General features: G+C 58.8%; 2 protein-coding genes across 3 annotated transcripts; one reads left to right on the forward strand and one right to left on the reverse strand.

The window, feature by feature from the left end:
- Positions 1–33: 33 nt before the first annotated feature.
- On the reverse strand, positions 34–8,984 carry TRIP10 (thyroid hormone receptor interactor 10). 2 transcript variants are annotated; one of them, XM_080824047.1, is made up of 15 exons: positions 8,899–8,981; positions 7,603–7,718; positions 7,462–7,518; positions 6,475–6,622; positions 6,335–6,397; positions 6,009–6,113; positions 5,794–5,922; positions 4,851–4,997; positions 4,546–4,740; positions 3,363–3,530; positions 2,993–3,102; positions 1,138–1,270; positions 764–909; positions 564–685; positions 35–448 (listed from the first exon to the last, which is right to left on the reverse strand). In XM_080824047.1, exons 1-15 carry the CDS (start codon positions 8,920–8,922, stop codon positions 300–302), a joined length of 1,812 nt encoding a protein of 603 aa, XP_080680173.1. In that variant the 5' UTR covers positions 8,923–8,981; the 3' UTR covers positions 35–299. The 2 variants fall into 2 exon arrangements, with proteins under 2 accessions (XP_080680174.1, XP_080680173.1); XM_080824048.1 differs by lacking the exon at positions 3,363–3,530 and having other exon boundaries at positions 34–448; positions 8,899–8,984.
- A 2,162-nt stretch (positions 8,985–11,146) lies between these two features.
- Positions 11,147–17,445, forward strand: GPR108 (G protein-coupled receptor 108). Its single transcript, XM_080805010.1, has 18 exons — positions 11,147–11,299; positions 11,892–12,011; positions 12,816–12,866; positions 13,033–13,115; positions 13,823–13,923; positions 14,051–14,112; positions 14,221–14,289; positions 14,396–14,500; positions 14,696–14,829; positions 14,941–15,016; positions 15,515–15,588; positions 15,673–15,790; positions 15,889–16,019; positions 16,107–16,150; positions 16,371–16,420; positions 16,582–16,665; positions 16,763–16,887; positions 17,074–17,445. The coding sequence occupies exons 1-18, from the start codon at positions 11,180–11,182 to the stop codon at positions 17,144–17,146; spliced, it is 1,620 nt and encodes a 539-aa protein (XP_080661136.1). The 5' UTR covers positions 11,147–11,179; the 3' UTR covers positions 17,147–17,445.
- Positions 17,446–17,696: the final 251 nt, after the last annotated feature.

A 17,696-nucleotide genomic window follows, 5' to 3' on the forward strand; every position in this document is an offset into this window, starting at 1 on the left:
GTTGTTGTAAATTTACCAATAAGGCACAGACTCCAAAAGCTTTATAGAATTTTTTATATAAAACAAAATGGCCCTAGCCCAGCGGCAGGAAGAAAAGATTTGAAACATGAATATGTACATCAATGACGGAAGGCACAGCGAGTCCCTCTGGGACGAGGAGTGGGATGGGGGGGGGGCAGCAGGTTACACAGGTCTCAGCTGAAGCCACAGGGGGCAGAAATAAAGTGCGTGGGTCCTGGGGCCCCCCGTGGCCCAGAAGCAGCAGCCAACAGCCCCCTTCTTCCCGCCTGTGGCAGGGTTCAGTTGAGCGTGACACGGAGGTAGGAGGTGGGCACATAGCCCTCACCTCCCTGTTTCCGCCTGACCCGGGTCCAGCCGTCGCCTTTGTCCTCCTCCATGAGACTGAGGTCTTCACCCTCGGCCATGGAGATGGTGCCCTCGCTGGACCCTGTCGTGGGAGAGGCAGCGGGCTCAGATCTGCTTCCGGTGAAGGTAAACACGGCCCAGCCAAAAAGACCGCCCAGCCCCTAACCAGGCGATGGGACCCCACACGCGGGCCTCACCTTCAAAGTGGTAGATGGCCACACAGTGCCCTATGGGGGATGCCGACTCCTCCTCAAAATCCTCGTCAAACTCCGTGTAGATGGGGGCGTCCTGACCCTCCTCGGACAGGGGCTCCTCAGAGCTGGGCGGGGAGAGCGAAGCAGGTCAGGACAGGCCTCCCAGATCGTGGGAACGGACCCAGTCTGGCCTCCGCGCTCACCTCTCCTTGGGATCCTGTGACCCACTGTTGTTGCTGCTGCTGCTGTCTGGGGGCGCACTGGCTGGGGGGTCTGGAGGCCGGGTGTGGCGGCCCAGGCTGTCCCCCCGGTTGCTCAGGACCCGGCTCTCGGCTTCTGCCAGCCAAGCCTGAGAGGAGGGAGTCACACGGTCAATTCCAAGGCAGGCTGCGGGGTCAGCCCATTCTGGGACTGGAGGTTTCCTGAGATCACCCATGCACACCCAGCGCTGTGATGAGAAGCAGCTGGAGCCCCACCCCCACCCAACACCTCCCTGTCCCCGTCCCCCCTCCGCCCCCCCAGGAAGTGACTCAGCTAGGCCCGCTGGCCCCCACCCCTCCCCAGGGTCTTCCCTGACCTCATACTTCTGCACTTCTAATTTCAGCCGTTCGATGTTGTTCAGGGTTTCCGTGATCCGGGGCTCCAAGCTGGCAGGGTCCCCCATCTGGGGCGTCTTCTCATACACATCCTTCATTTTCTTCAGGGCTTCTCTAGGATGACACAGACAGATCAGAAAGGACAGTCCCATATGACTTCACCAACGGAAAAAAATAAGTGCTTGGCTTCAAGGAGCCAGGAGCAAGATAAGACAATGTTTACACCGCTAACGCCAGTGCTAGCACTTCACTGCCTGGGTTCGCATCCCAACCTGGGCGTTTCCTCGCCTATGAGTCTGGGTGAGGTTACTGACCTCTGTCTCGGGATGCTAATCTGGAAAATGGGGATAATGAGGCATGAATCTCATGTGAGCGGCTCCGAAATGAGAAGGGCATCTCCGTTTATTCAGATATATACTGTACCCACTGCATACCAGGCCCCGTTCCAGCCATCAAAAGTACAGCCCCCAACAAGACCATCAGGATTCTGCCCTGCTCCCAGTCTCAGGAGAACCAGGGAATGCCCGTGAACTTATGTAAAGGATCTGAAATAGTCTACGGCACACGGTATCTGTAAATGCTCGGTATTCTTATCATTAGTCCCTGTTTCCTCCAAGACTACATACACAGGCAGAAGTAGTAACAAGCATAGACCTTGGAATGTCAAACGCGGGGTCCACTTCTTTCCAGTCCTAATGCCACATCCAGGCCACAAAAGAGGAAACAAGCAGAGGTGGGACAGCAGGCATTAAAGGACAGACTCCACAGCATGCTCCCTTCACCCCTACATTCTAAAGACTCAGGAGGCACCTGGGGGGCTCAGCCAGTTAAGGTTCTGTCCTCTGCTCAAGTCATGATCCCAGGGTCCTGCGATCGAGCCCTGCATCGGGCTCCCCACTCAGTGGGGAGTCTGCTTCTCCCTCTCCCTCTGCCTCTCCGTACTGTTTGTGACCTCTCTCTCTGATAAATAAAATCTTTAAAATAAACAAAGAAATAAAAACAAAGACTCAAGAACTGCAAGGTTCCTAACGGAACTTCACACCAACAAAAGCTTCATACGATAAAAGTTTTGTCCGAGAGGTTCCACGTCAACAGCAAAACAGAACTGGGCCGCCCATCCACAAGTGGCAAATGTCATTCCTATGATTTAAGAGGACTGGGAGGAGGATCTTGTTGCTTGGAAGAAGTGAGTACAGATTTCTTTTTTAACCTAGCAGATTTTTTTATCGTTAATATTTTAAGTGTTTGAGTTATTAAACAGATAATCATGTTGTTGTTGTTTTCTTTTAGCCAATTATCATCGTGAATGAGACGAACAGGTGTTTTTATATTGAACCATCTTTGCATTACTGGAATAACACCCAATGGATCATGACTCGTCTTTTAAAAAAAACTACGTTTTTATTACGGATAAAAGGCGCTGATGCGAAAGTTCCCACTTGAACCGCATCTAAGTGGACGGTTCCGTGGCATTAAGTACATCCGCGCTGCGGTGCGACCATCCCCTTCACGTGAAACGTTATTTTTAAAATGTATCATCGGATCTCTCTGGCTAGGATTCTGCATTTAAGATCCTAAGTGAAGGAAAATGAGCCCAGAATTTGAATTTCTTGAATTCTCACTGATATGCGAAGTCATTCCACCAGCCTCTGAGCTGGCGGCTTTCACTCTTTTTCTGTTTGCTGCAAGAGGGGAAGTAAGTGTTTCCTTTTAAGTGTGGGAGGAATCACCTATAAAACCACCAGGGCCTGGGGCTTGCTGGGGAGAGCTCGGACTACCGTTTCAGTATAATTCGGTTATTCTTTTATTTTGTTCCCTGCCTGTCCCCAACCTTACCTCTGGTCGACCTCCTTCTGGAGCTCACGATTCCGTTCTTCCAGCTGCTGCTGGAGCCGTTTCCTCTGTTGTTCTGGGGGTAAGTGGCTGAAATCCTCGGTCACCACTGTCTATAAGGTGGGAAGAAGACTGAGTTTAGGATCAGGGATTCTCAGCTTCCAGGCTCTAAGACAGTGCAAAGACACACCAAGTCCACCTTCCTCCCCACCCAAGGTTCTTGGGGGGCAAGGCCATGCACAGAGCAAAGCAGGTCCGGGTCTGGCAACCGGAGGAGGGGGCCCAGCCCGCAGCAGGAAGCGAGCCCAGGGTCCCGCCACCCAGCACTGGGCGGGCTGGGGCCGCCCCCTCCTCCCCCGGAGGCCTCACTTACCCCACGGCTGCCTCGAAGGCTGCGGAAGGATGCTAGCCGCGGTTTGACTGACTTACTGATCTCACTCAGTATGGCCAAGGGGTCGAGGCCGGAGCGGGGGGATGGGGGTCCATTAGGCAATGCCGAGGGCAGGGGGCCCCCCAGGGGGGAGAGGGGTGGGGGGCGTGGCTACCCGCGGGGGCAGGGGAGGGGGTGGGTCAGGAGGGGTGGGAGGATGTAGAGAAGGAGGATGGATGGACGGACGGACATAATAAAGAGAAAAGAAAAACAAAATGGAGAAAAGAAAAGGAAAAAAAAAACGGTAAGAAAACCACAACTCAAGATGCACAATCACACACAGAAAATGCATGCAGAGAGCAACACAAAAATCTGGGAGGTGGTGGGGAGGGCATTAGACTGTGAGCCGGAAGGCCAGACCCCTCCCTACCCCCTATGTCACCCCTCCCTCGAATTCTGTATCCAGTACCTAGCGTGGGGGTTGGGGGTAAGGAGGGCGCAGGGAGGCCCAGGGTTCTATCCACCCAGCTTTCTGGGCTCACAGTCTAGAAGGTACAGGGAGATGCATTCAGGGAATCAAGGTCTCAGACAGGTATATGGCCATAGAGGGTGGAGGCAGGCTGAGAAAGGCAGGAGGCATGAAGTATCAGAAGGGTTACAGGTGGGTTGAAGCTCAGGGAGTCTCGTGACTACGGAGAGGTATCAATTTTATGTCAAGAGGGATCAGAAGTATGTAACAGGAGTCATGAGATGTAAACTTAGAGGGTGTCTAAGGTATAAATCAGGGGGGTCCAGGTATATGTCTGGCATTATAAGCCAAAAATCCGAAGAAAAAACAGCCCGAGGGTCAGGGGCCCAAGGACCCACTGGCAGGATAAAGAGAGACTCCAGGGGAGTCCCGAAGACAAGTATCTTAAGCCCTCATCCAGCCCTGAATCCCAGAAGCAGGTCTTCTCCCAGCATCCCAAGAAGCAGCAGACAGACGCCACAGGCCCCCTCCCTGCACCCCCTCAGCCTTGGGGGACTCCCAGGCCAATAGCCGGGCCGCCTCCCTTCCCTCCAGCCTGGGCCTGCAGCCAAGAGGAAAATTCCTGCCTGGGACTCAGCGTCCTGGCGGCTGGGGCTGACTCAATGGGGGCCCCCTGTTCCCACTCACACTCCCCTTCCCGAGGGCCCCGGCCCCCACCTTGTTCTTCTTGCCGAAGGGCCAGCGCTTGGCACGGCTGCGACCCGAGCCTCGGAGCTCAGGCCGTCCATCGGAGGGGGTGCCCAGGCTGCTGTCTGAGGGCACGCGGTTCATGGGCTGGCTGAAGTCTTCAAATTCCACGTCACCAGGGCGGGCAAAGCCTGACTTGTGCAGCTCAATTAGGACCTGGGAATCCTGCAAGGAGGGGCGGGGAGGGTGGCCAGGAAGCAGTCAGGGGCAAGACTAGGGCCCGGGTCCTCCTGCCGCCCACCTGCCAGCCCACTCGCCCAGGACCCGACACGCACGTTCTTGGCATCCACGGCATCCGCAGCCACCTTCATGCCCTCCAGACACTTGGCGATGATGGGCACCACCTGCAGCTCAGCCTCTGACAGGAGCCCATACCCGGCCCCCAGGTGGGCGGCCCGCCGCTCGTCCATGTCCTGCAGTTTCTGCAGAGGCGGAGACAGGGGCGCATGCGTGGGGCCAGAGGCCACGATTCAGTCCGCAGACATGATGGGGCTCCACACTGGCCCCAGCCCCGAGCCCAGTCGGGTGGGGAAAACACACAATTGGGGGTGCCTGGGTGGCTCAGTGGGTTAAGCCTCTGCCTTCGGCCCAGGTCATGATCTCATGATCTCAGGATCCTGGGATCGAGCCCCACATCGGGCTCTCTGCTCAGCAAGGAGCCTGCTTCCCCCTCTCTCTCCACCTGCCTCTCTGCCTCTCTGTCAAATAAATAAACAATATCTTAAAAAAAAAACAACAACAAAAAACCAAAATCGAACAGGGACTTCCAGCCCCAGGTGGCCAGAGGAGAGACATGCGACAGGAGATCTGAGAAGGGAGTGTGAGGAGCTCCTGCCTTGCCTAGGGAGTCAGGAAAGGCTTCTCAAAGGAGGGGACAATGAAGCCAGGACTTTGAACAGACAGCAGACCCAACCGAGATACTGCCTATCGCAAGATGGAGTGGAGTGAAGACGCTAAAGCAGGAGACAGCAAATTCGAGGCCTTTCAGAGGGGCTGTTTGAGCTGGGGCTTAGCAGAATGCATAAGAGCTCCCCCCAAAAAATGAAAGCCATGTCTGGCAGAAAAAAACAGTCTGAGTGAAGACAGAGCACACTGTCATTTCTAATTCCCTTTTGATTTAGAGATCAGGACATTGCCGCTAAGGTTTTGACAAACGTGTAAGAGTCGGTTAACTTTCTGGGTCTTTCAGGGAGGGGTCTGGGGGCTTGGAATACTCACATCAAATATCTGGGGCATCTGGGAAAAGTAGAAGTGGGACTGGTCTCGGTTGAAACGCTGCAGCTGGGCTGCGTACTCATTTTTGCTTTCTTCTGCCATGTGACTTCGCACGTGGGCTTGCTGCTTGGCCTACGGAATACCAAGGCAGGGGTCGCTGCCAGGTTCAGGCTCCCTCCCCGCCGGACCTCCAAGCCCATCCCAGAGCCCACAGGTACCTTCTCCACGTCAGCCTTGGTGGCATTGATATCCTGATCGAGTCGCTCAGCCGTCTGGGCTGCCTTTTCAGCCTCCCGGCAGTCCCGCTCGAACTTCCGCTTACTCTGCAGAGGACACAACCAGAAGGAGGTAGTAGGTGAGAAAGCAAGGCTTCAGAGACCGGGGCAGGGACGGGAGGGGGGGGGGGGAACGTCACCTAGCAAATGGGGGAGGGGGAGCGCAACGGGCAAGCTGGAAACCCGTGGCAGAGAGGGAGAAGGGCTCCAGGCCAGACAACACAGGCAGATCCAGGGGCCAGTTACCCTCTCCGTGGCCACAAACTCACATTCTCCAGCTGTTTGAAGCCACTCTCCAGCTGCTGCTGAGCCCGGCGGCCTTCCTGGAAGTGCTGTGCAAACAGAAATGGTTAGACTCCCCTGGGTTGAGGTAGCGGTCCTTGGAAGACCAAGAGAGGGAACCACTCACCATCTTTCTCTCCTGTTTCATCTCCTGTGAGTACTTGGCCAGCTCGAGACACACACGGACGCTGAGGTTCTCGGCCACCAGCTCCCGCTGGCCCGCAAAGTCATTCACCTCCTGGAGAATCTGCACGAAGGACTGCTGCTGGCTGAACCTGGGGCAAGATGAGCGGGGGCGGCGAGCCGGGGTCAGGCACCACCCCCCCCCATCCCTCAGGAGCCAGATGCTCCAGGAACCACCTCCATCATGGGAAAGGGAAAGCCCCAATACATTCCTCCTGGAAGCAACCATAAATTCTGGTGCATATCCCTTATCCCAAGCCTTTAACTGGAATGCGTTTTGGAACTCAGAATTTTTCAGGTTTAGAAACGGAATATAAGGCTTATGCCATCTTTTATGCATCACCCCAGTGGGATCAGGGGCAGCATCCTGTAACCAAACACTATAAATATTTTTTGCAGTGAGAGGTATTACTAGTCACACGAAGTGGGATAAAAACCAAGGACGTGACGACCATTAAGTGAGGTCAGAAGTTGCTGCCAAACAGAGTACCAAAACAATCTTCTGATTTCTAGAGCTTTTTGGATTATGGAACTGGGGACTCTGGAATGAAGCGACATGCTCTTCTGACCCTAACAATGGGCTCAACACTGTTCCAACGCACTATCTCAGTTAATGGTCGCGTGAGCCCTACAAGGCCATCATCATAGTCATCATCATCCTGTTTCACAGGTGAGGAAAACAGGCATAAAATGCAGGTCAATTACCCAGAGGCACTGGGTTAGTAACTGCTGGAACCTCACTCACTTAATAGGGGAGGCAAAAGCAAAACTCAAGTCAATTGCCCAAAGTCGTGGGGCTGGAAAATAGTGGACTTAAGATTCCGGCACAGGTGATCGGGATCGGGTGAGAACTGAACAAGAGGGCCAGGAAGTGAGACCAACACCCCCGGGGCCCCCCAAATCTAGCCTGGCCATCCCTCTCCATCCTTACTTGGATTCTGGGTCATCTTTGGCGGGTCTCTTGGGCAGGTATTTCTTCACCAGGCTCCTACCGGAGAGAGGCAGAAAGCCTGAGCCCCCAGCGCTCCGACAGCTTCCCCCAGCCCCAGGCGGGTCCACCCTAGGGTCTCACCTCAGCTGCTTCGCGTAAGCCTGCTCCACCTCGGTCCGCTCTTTCACGAACTTCACATATCTGTCCAACAGGTCCAGCCCCCACTGCGTGTGCCGCTCGAGCACCTCAAACTGATCCTGGAAGCGGGTGGAGGATTCGAGATCACCACGTTGGGACCCCACCGCCGGAGGACCAGGCGGCGGAGAAACCTCAAGGCTCTGAGCTAGGAGAAGGTGTGGCTTCCCGGGCCCGCCCCCGCGCGGCGCGGGGGGAGGCAGGAAACCGGCGGGAACCCCCTCCCCTTCCCGGGAAGGGCCAGGGAACAGGGGCGGGGCCCCAGCCGGACTACAGGGTCCCCGTCTCCAGACCGCCAAGAGGGGTGTGGAATGGGGCAGAGCCACTCCCCCCGGCCCCGGCTCCCCTAATCCCCCCTCCCAAGATTCCGGAAAATCCGGCCGGCCCGGCGTGAGTCAGGACCAGAGGGGCAGGGTTCACCGCAGTTTGGGGGGCCCCAGACTGTCCAGGAGACAGGCACCATGTTACCCGGGTCGCCATGCTTCCCGAGGTCCCCCCAATATGTGATTCGGTTTCCCCCACTGACTCCACTGCAATTCCAAAAGAAATTTCAGAGTTGTGGGGGGAAGGAATCTAGTTACCCCGCTGCACCCAGAAACCCAGGGATGCCACCGCCCCCCATAAAAAGGAGGGGTCAGAGGTCCCGACTAGGATAAGGGGAAATTCCTGGGGCTTCCAGAGCAGAGTTAGAGGCTGCGTAGGGGCGGCCCCTCCCAGTGCCTGGGGCGGGATGGGGGGAGGGGGCCGCGAGGCTAAGCCTCGCGGCCCCCTCCCCCCCAGAGCGTCCCAAGCCCCTAGGTGTTGATTGGAGGCGCCGAAAGGGCGGTCAGAACTTCTAGGTCCCACGTGGGGTTGAAAGTGGCCAGGGGGTCCCCTCCCCCGCCCAAGCCGGACAGGCGGGCGGCGGGCAGGGACCCAGGGGCCGTAAGATAAGCCGGCCGCCCAGCCAGGGTGCTCAAAATAGGTGACCTCGCCCGGGCGCCCCGGCCTGGTCCCAGGACTTCTGCCCTCCTCACTCTGAACCCCGCGCTCAGTTTCTCTAGTCCGCTCCTGCAAGGTCGCCCTTCATCCTGGACGTCCTGAAACGCCCTGGGAAACTCCGAGAAAAGGCGAAAAGCGGGGACTCCAGGGGTCTCCGAAGGGGAAAGCGCCGAGCCCCCACTAAGATCTTGCAGAAGCAAAGGAGGAGGGGGTCTGGACTCCAGAAAGGGAGGAACTTGGAGCCGGGCCGATCGGACTCACCCACAGCTCGGTGCCCCAATCCATGCTGCTCCCGCCGAACCCGCCGCCGCCGCCGCCGCCGCCGCCGCGCCCGGTCCCCGCCGCCCGCCGCCGGGAGACTCAGCTTGGAGCGGCGCGCCCGGCCCCGCCCGCCAGGCCCCGCCCACTCCAGGCTCGGACCCGCCCCCGCAGGCCCTGCCACGCCCCCATCTGCACGGAGGCCCAGAACAGCGCCCTAAAGGCGGGACCCCCGAAGAGGCGGGACCCAACGGACGCCCCGCCCCCTCTTAAAGGCAAGTTACCACCAGCCGCCACCGGACCCGTGCCTTAAAGGACCCCCACCCATTTTCCAAATCCCCCGGGCCCCTCTTCCCCCGCTTCTCTTCCCCAACCCTACCCCGCCCGGGACTGTTCTTACTTTTCTCTCTTCCTTCAACCATTCCTTAAAGGGACAAGACATTAAAAGCCCAACCTGAGAGGTCCTTCCCCCACCCCATCGCTGGAAGAACCTGAGGTCACCCCGCTCTTGCGGGCCGGCCCGGCTCCAGACATCTCTGCGGGGCCTACTAATGGTCTGGTTCTCTCCGGCCACAGGGCGGATGGGAGGACTTCGATCCTGCCCAGAACGCGCCTCTGCCAAGGCCTGGTCCATTAGCACCCCCGCCGCATCCTGCCTTCCCCCACCTCCCGAAGTCTGCGCCGGGAAACTGAGGACAGACCGTCCTTGGGGCACCCGGCCCAGGTCTTTCCTCGGCCCTCATCCAGTTCGCGCTTCCACCTGCCCATTTTCCAGTCGCATCCATTTAGATTCAATCAGATTTCACTGTACAGACCCTGGTTCCGACTCCACCTCTCCCTCTAGACACTCGGGCCCTGGGGCTTGGAAGTCTGTCACCTCGCTCATAAAAGTCTGTTCACACCTCATTAATCCCTTTAAGGCCTGAGATGAAAGGGGAGAGAGCCCTGCAGCGCCCACTTCATCCTCTCTTCTCCTGCCTTTGGTCCTTAGTGTCTACGGAGGTGACAGACGCCCCCAGGCACAAGTGAGACTCTAAGCCTCCAGGCTCCCGGTACCCATACCAGTACCCACACCCTGGAGCCCAGGAGGCTAGCCCCAGGAGCCCACAGTGGGACACCCACACTGGGACAGATGGCTCTGTTGGGACCTGGCCCCACCTGCTGGTGGCTTCTGGGCTAGAAAACCTCAAGTTGTGAAGTGGGCTGTGCTCCAGGATTTGGGGGACCAGATGTGTCAGGGGCTCAGCATGGGTTCTGATCTCAGTGGCTTAGCCTGGTATTAGTCTCAAACTCAACTGGAATTGGGATTCGTTCCAGATCGGCACCGCATTTGGGATGGGATCTCAGACTGGGGTCAGTTTAGCCGAAGGGTCAGCAACCCACTAGGGGGTCTGGGACGCAAACTAGGGTCCAGAGGTCAGGCCTAGTCTGGGGTCATGGCACAGTCCAGGTTGGGGGCTCAACCAGAGACAAAGGCCCAGGCTCGGTGTAGGTCGAGGGTCAGAAGGGAGTGGGGAAGTCTGGTTTTCAGGCCGACGTCCGGGTTCAGCTGCAGGTAAGGACTCAGCCTGGTTGGTGTTCAGCCAATCAACAAGTCCAGCGTGGATCTATGGATGGGCTACTCCGTTGCCTCACTCTAGGATAGAGGCTCCGCCTAACGCTGGAATTCAGCCCGAGGTCATAGGTCATCCTGGGGTCAGGATTTAGCCTGGGGCTAGGTTTCGGCCTTTCGTGGATCAGGAAGATTAGAACCGGACAGGCCTCGGCAGACGTGCGTGTTTACCAAAAGCCTGGGCTCTGGCTGGGAGCCACATCCCCAGAGTGAAAAGAGGAAGTCCGTCCTTGGGGATATTGGGAAATGTAGTTTATTGAATGCCCTGTAGCGCTTTCTGGTCTCACTGCATTCTGGGTAATGTAGTCCTGGGCCGATCTTCAGTTGGGCGTGGGTGAAGGATCTGTGGGTGAAGGAATTCCGCTTCAAGGGCGGGATATCAGATCCATTAGAATTGGTTAGATGGACTGTTTGTCAAATTACATCAGCACAACCTTTCTAGTGATTGGTGAGAGCGGAGGCGGGATTAAGCAGTGTCAGCAGCCTATTCGGCGCTGGTGATGTCCATTTGGTGTCGTACGGGGGGGTGGTGCAGATTTTCGAGGAAACGGTCGCTGACTGGCTGGGAGGGCCTGACATGCTAGAGGGTCGGCCCCCATCGTGCGGCGATTGGCTCACCTTTGGAGGGTGGGTGCGTCAGAGGCGGTGTCAGGGGAGGTGGCGGCTCCAGAGATGGCAGTGAGCGAGAGGAGGGGGCTCGCCCGCCGGAGCCCCGCGGAGTGGGGGCAGCCGCTACTGCTGCTCTTGCTCTTGGGCGGCTGCTCTGGGCGCATCCACCGGCTGGCGTTGACGGTGAGTCCCGCCGCGCGGCGGACTGGGGCGGGGGGCGCAGTTTTGCTCCTAAGAAGCCCCTGGTTTGGAGTGGTCTCGTCCTACCTCCCCCTCTGCTTACGCGAGATGGAGCGGCCCGCCGCCCCCCGCTTCCCGGCCCCGAGTGGTCTCGTCCGAGGAGTCCCCCTCAGTCCTCGCGCGGAGTTGCCTGGCCGACCACGCTGGGGTTGTGCCCGGCCCACTGGGGGTGGGACTTCACCTTCAGGGACAACCCTCTCCCCCCCCCCCCCCGCCCCGTTAGTCTCCTAAATTCTTGGGATCGCGCTGGGGGCGCTGGGATTTCTAGAATGGGTTCCTCCGGGCACTGCCTGGGTTCTTGGAATCTACGAACTGTCGGGGCTCCTAACCCCAAGATGAATAACTTTGCTCTCGTGGCGGGCTGGGTGCTCCCCCCCAGTGCGGAGACCTCCAGGTGCCCCAGGCTTTCTCTTCCTGGACTCGGAACAGTGGCTGGAGGAGCTGGGGCTACCCTGTTCCTATCTCGCGCCACAGCCGTGGGGCTGGGTTGGTGGGAAGAAGTCTGAGCTGCCTGTGCCTCCTTGGTGTCCGGCAGGGGGAGAAGCGAGCAGACATCCCGCTGAACAGCTTCGGCTTCTACGCCAATGGCTCCCTGGAAGTGGACCTGAGCCTCTTGCGGCTGGGCCTTCAGGAGACAGAAGAGAAGGACCCGCTGGTGAGGGGCTTTGAGGAGTTTGCTGGAGGAAGGCGAGGGGCACACGTTTCCCATCCCCACCCGCAGCCCCCAGTTCGTAGCTCCGCCTCTCATCCATGGGCTCTCGGACAAGGGCACTGGTCTCTCGGAACCTCCGTTCCCCCATCTGTAACGTGGGAATAATAAAATCTCGGGCAATATGTGCTGGGCCGTGAGCTGCGGTTGGTGGAGGGAGGGCACACCAAAGCCCAAGACAGCCCCAGCTCCTGCAGTCAGAATGAGTAGCTAGCACTTTTTTAATGCCACTGAGTACCAGGTATCCGGCAGAGCAGTTTCCATGGGTCTGTTCCCTGGTAGCTGCCTCTCAGGGATGCTGTGAAAACGTTAAGCCTAGAGGTATGTGGCTTGCGCAAAGTCATAGTGCCCGGATGCAAACAAGTCCGCGTCTGCTGGATTCCACAGCTCCAGGCGGGAAGCCACCCACATTTTATCCCTTTATTTGTTTATTACATCAACATTTTAATTGTGTGAAAACAGGGTGGGCAGGGTCCAGCAGACCAGAGAGAGATGCCCGAGACCCCACCCCCACCCCCAGGGAAGTGACATTGAAGCTGAGTGGCACCAGACAGTTAGGCATTAAAAGAAGAGAATGAGGGCCCAGGGTCAGGACAGGTTGTTGGAATTCCATGAGTGAATATGGGACGTAGCACACGGGACGGGTTCGGTCAACCTGAGGTCAAGTTTCTCTTGCTATGAAAAGAGGTGGTTTGGCGAGGTCCCTGTGTGCATTCCCTCATTTCTTCCCCTTTTCTTTCCACCTGGCAGGTGGGGTTCAGTCTGACTCGGGTTCGATCTGGCAGCATTCGATCCTACTCAGTGAGTGGAGGAGGAGTGGGGGAGGAGGGAGGAGGACACTCCCCCCTTCTTTGGCAGGGAGGGGAGCAAGAAGTGACCCTCCCTTGCAAGGTAGATGGGGAGGGGGCAGGGTGGGACCGCACTAGTGGGAGGCAGTAACCAAGACACCCTCCTACCCACTCCCCAGACCCGGAACCCCCATGACTGTCCTCTCCAGAAAAACAGCAGCAACCTCCTAGTTCTCTTCCTCATCAACACCAAGGATCTGCGGTAAGCTGATGGACCAGAGGCTCCATCATTCGTCTTTTCCCAGGTCTGATACTCACATAAGCTACCAGGTGGAATGAGAAGCCCGCCGGAAAGGACCTCACGCACTTAGGAGGAAAACCACTTGCTTTTTAATTTTGCCTTCCAGCCTTGTGATTATGGGAAGGAGGGAGCGAGGGAAGGGGGGAGCCCAGGGAGAAGACACAGAGTCGGGGTCTCAGGGCAGAGATCAGACGCAGGGGAGTGTTGGGAGAATTGAGAGCCACCCTTCCTACTTGTCGAATGCTTCCTAGGTGTCAGGGAGCGTCCTGCAAGCTTTCACAGGTGGTACCTCATTGACCCTTTACACCGATGTCATCCCCATTCTAAAGGAGGAAACTGAGGCCCAAGAACCAGAGTCTAGCAATGCTGTGTGGCCTGTCTGTAGATACGTATTCATGTTAAGTAGCGCGCTTAAGTGGAATGAGTAAGTCAGTGTCACAGGAAGTGACAGTCGCTGGTGCAGGCAGGACCCAGAGGGGGAAGCCATCTTGATCGCTGGTGGCCGGGGGCTGGAACTGTGTGATCACTGACTCAGCCTGACACCGGCTGTTCTCAGAAAGGAGGTCCCAGGGGCCCCAGGGGCCACTGAGTCCCTCCGCACGCGTTGTGTGCATGACCCAGGCCTTCAGCCTCCTGGCCTCACCCTGAGGCCCCCACGCTCACCCCAGGGTACAGGTGCGGAAGTATGGGGAGCAGAAGAAGCTGTTCATCTCTCCTGGGCTCCTCCCCGAAGTGCCCTCCGAACCAGCCACCCCCAGAGTGGACAGCGGTGAGTCAGGCTGGCCGTGTGAGCAGGGATGGTGGATGGCCAGGGCTGTGCACCTGCCCCCGCCTCCCCATTTTTCTGCTGTCCTTCTGTCCATGCCTCTCTGAACTCACTCATTTGCCCCCTATAGGGACCACCGCTGCACTTGATAAGGTCAAGTCAAAACCCACCGTGTCTCAGGGGGACCAGCAGGTTCGAGGAAGCCAGGGCAGGAGGGAGGAAGGTCTGTTCCTTTTCGGGGGGTGGCACAGGGAGACCCAGGCCCTGGGGCCAACTGATGCTGGCCCTCTGTCCCCTCAGGGCCTCAGTGGGAAGGACAAGGATCTAGTCCTGGGTCTCGGGCATCTCAACAATTCCTACAACTTCAGTGTGAGTGTCTGTGAGCGCCCGAGGCCCCACCTCCCCCCAGAGTGGGGAACCCCCAGGCTGAGCCCCCACCTCCCCCCATCTTCCCCTCTCTGTCCCCACCACCCAGTTCCACGTGGTCATCGGCTCTCGGGCCGAGGAAGGCCAGTACAGCCTCTACTTCCACAACTGCTACAACTCAAAGCCGGGCCAGGAGCAGCCCTTCGACATCACGGTGAGCAGAGGCGGGCCGGCCACACCACATCCTCCCTGGGGCCATGCTGGGACATGAAAGCCCATGTGCCCACCTCGGAGGCGGGAAGACTGAGGCACAGAGAGGGGAGCTTGAGAGTGTGAGGGCGAGATTCACCCTTGCGGCGCTGCACATCCAGCATGAAATCCCCGCCGCCCACCCCTGCCCACTCCCCAGGTCATGATCCGGGAGAAGAACCCCGAGGGCTTCCTGTCAGCGGCGGAAATCCCCCTCTTCAAGCTGTACATGGTCATGTCTGCCTTCTTCCTGGCCGCTGGCATCTTCTGGGTGTCCGTCCTCTGCAAGAACACGTAATGCCCTGGCCCTTGGGGTGGTCCCTCCACCTCCCCTCATCATAGCCCTCCCATCCCTGCCCCTGACCAATGCCTCCCACCCTCTTCTGTCCCTGACCCCCCTGCCAGGTACAACGTCTTCAAGATCCACTGGCTTATGGCAGCCCTGGCTTTCACCAAGAGCATCTCCCTTCTCTTCCACAGTGTGAGAGCCTTGGGCTGGGAGTAGAAGGGGGTGGGCTGGGGTCTCTGGGTCCAGGAAGAAGCCCGTGGAGCCCATTACCCCAATCTCTGCAGACCCTGGGCTTGGGAGTTCACGTGTCCCAAATGTCCCCATGTCCAGCCATTTTTGTCACTGTGGCCACCAACTGTCCACCTAGCTCAGCTGTCTGCCTGTCCTGTCCATCTGTGACCGTCTGTCCTTACGTCTGACTGCCCGCTGGCCTGGCTCCGACTCTCCCCCTGACAGACGGTCTCACTGTCCATCCAGCTGTGACTTCCCCTCCTTTGTCACAGCCACGACCACCCGTTTCTGGGTCCTCCCGCCATCCCGATCACAACTGTCGGTTCTGTCACCTTTGTGGCCCCTGAGCCCGCAGTGACTCTCTGTGTTCCTAAACCACCACCACCCTCCCAGTTGTACCACTGCCCACCCCCATGCCCATCTGTCTGTCTGACTGTCCGTCCATCCATCCGCCTCCAGATCAACTACTACTTCATCAACAGCCAGGGCCACCCCATTGAAGGCCTCGCTGTCATGCACTACATCACACACCTGTGAGTGCCCTTCTCCGTGGCAGGTGGGGGGTGGGCCGAGGGGGCGGGCACCACCCCCCTCACCACACACACACACCCTCCCAGGCTAAAGGGCGCCCTCCTCTTCATCACCATCGCCTTGATCGGCTCTGGCTGGGCCTTCGTCAAGTACGTCCTGTCAGACAAGGAGAAGAAGATCTTTGGGATCGTGATTCCACTGCAGGTGCCGCTGGGGCCCTGGGGCGGGCGGGCACACATGCTCTCTTGGGGCACACCGACCCACCCCACACTGCCCCCTCCCCACCTCTCCCCGCCCTGCAGGTCCTGGCCAACGTGGCGTACATCGTCATCGAGTCCCGTGAGGAGGGTGCCAGTGACTACATGCTCTGGAAGGAGATCCTCTTCCTGGTGGATCTCATCTGCTGCGGTGCCATCCTCTTCCCTGTGGTCTGGTGAGGCTCCTGCCCCCAACCCCCAGCCCCTGCAGACATGGTAGGAGGCAGTGCTGACAGCCGTCCGCGTCCCCTGTCCCGTTCCAGGTCCATCCGGCATCTCCAGGACGCATCTGGCACAGATGGAAAGGGTGAGGCCCTGGTCCCCGGACGTGCTGTGCCCTCGGCCCCTGTCCCCGCTTCCAGGCCCCTCTTTCTGATCCCTGGATGTCCCTTCCCTCCCCACCGGCTGCCCCTGCTGCGTGTCCTCTGAAAGGCCCCCCTCCAGACTTCCTGCCCCTTGGATACCCCCCGAAACGGCCCTCCTCCATTCCTCTCCCCTCCCCTCCCCCGTCTGCACACACCCGGCAGTGGCAGTGAACCTGGCCAAGCTGAAGCTGTTTCGGCATTACTACATCATGGTACGAGCCCTCTTCTCACTGAAGCAAGTATTTGGGGGTGTTTTGTCTTTGTTTTTTTGCGGGGGGGGGGTGTATACAACCAGCCGCTGGGGTGCCCACTCTAGCCCCTCTGCCCGCCGTCACTCTGAGCCCGCCTCCGGCCTCTGCCCGTGTCCCGGCAGGTCATCTGCTACGTGTACTTCACGCGGATCATCGCCATCCTGCTGCAGGTGGCCGTGCCCTTCCAGTGGCAGTGGCTGTACCAGGTGAAGACCAAGACCACAGGTGGGGTGGGCAGGTGGGCCGGACAGTGGCTGGGGGGGGGGGCTATGCCCGACACTGCCATGCCCCTTGCCCCCCCAGCTCTTGGTGGAGGGGTCCACCCTGGCCTTCTTCGTGCTCACCGGCTACAAGTTCCAGCCGGCAGGCGACAACCCCTACCTGCAGCTGCCCCAGGAGGACGAGGAGGACATGCAAATGGAGCAGATGTGAGCCCGGGGGCGGAGTCGGCGGCACCTCTGGAGGCAGAGTGGGCGGGGCTCTGGGGCTGCAGTGGGCGGGGGGAGGTGGGGGGAGGTGGGCAAGCTGCTCTGGGCGTGGCCTTGATGGGCTCCGGGTGAGCGGGGCCTCGTGCCCCTCAACTGCCGGACCCCGTCCTTGCTGTTTGCCTTTAGAATGACCGATTCTGGGTTCCGGGAAGGCCTATCCAAAGTCAGCAAAACAGCCAGCGGCCGGGAGCTTCTGTGATCATCCCCCAGCGTCTGGAACTGTCCTCCTTCCCCCACCTCCCGCCTCCGCCCTCCGCACACATTCCTCACCCTCCAGCTCCGCCCCCAAAGCACGTGCGGTGGGGGAGAAGGGCGGCGCACTGGTACGGCACCCCGCTCTCGGGGGCTCCCCGCTCTCCGGACTCGAGGCCCAGGGGCCCATTCAGGAGAGAGCCCCCTTGTCTCCTCTCCCCCCACCCCGGGGCAGCCCTGTCCCTGCCCCAGAGCCACCCACCGCTCGCAACTGTGCAATAACGACCGATCTGTTTTGCTACCCTGGTTCCTTGCCTTTCTGGGTGTTGAGGTCTAACACAGGCTGTGCGTACAATTTAGAAACCCGTGTTCCTTGTGGAGGGAAGGTTGCAACCTCCCGGCGCTCAGGACAGAGCAGGGGGCACGACCCGCTCAAGGGGCTTACAGTCTGGGGTGGGGGGCTGGTCAGGGAAAGGGCTGAGTCACTGGACAGTTTCATCACAGGGCCTTGACCTCGCCTGGGAAGTCGGGGAAAGGCGACTGGAGCAGTAGGGGCA

The sequence above is a fragment of the Martes martes genome (assembly GCF_963455335.1).
Source record: "Martes martes genome assembly, chromosome: 1".
Taxonomy (NCBI): Eukaryota; Metazoa; Chordata; class Mammalia; order Carnivora; family Mustelidae; genus Martes; species Martes martes.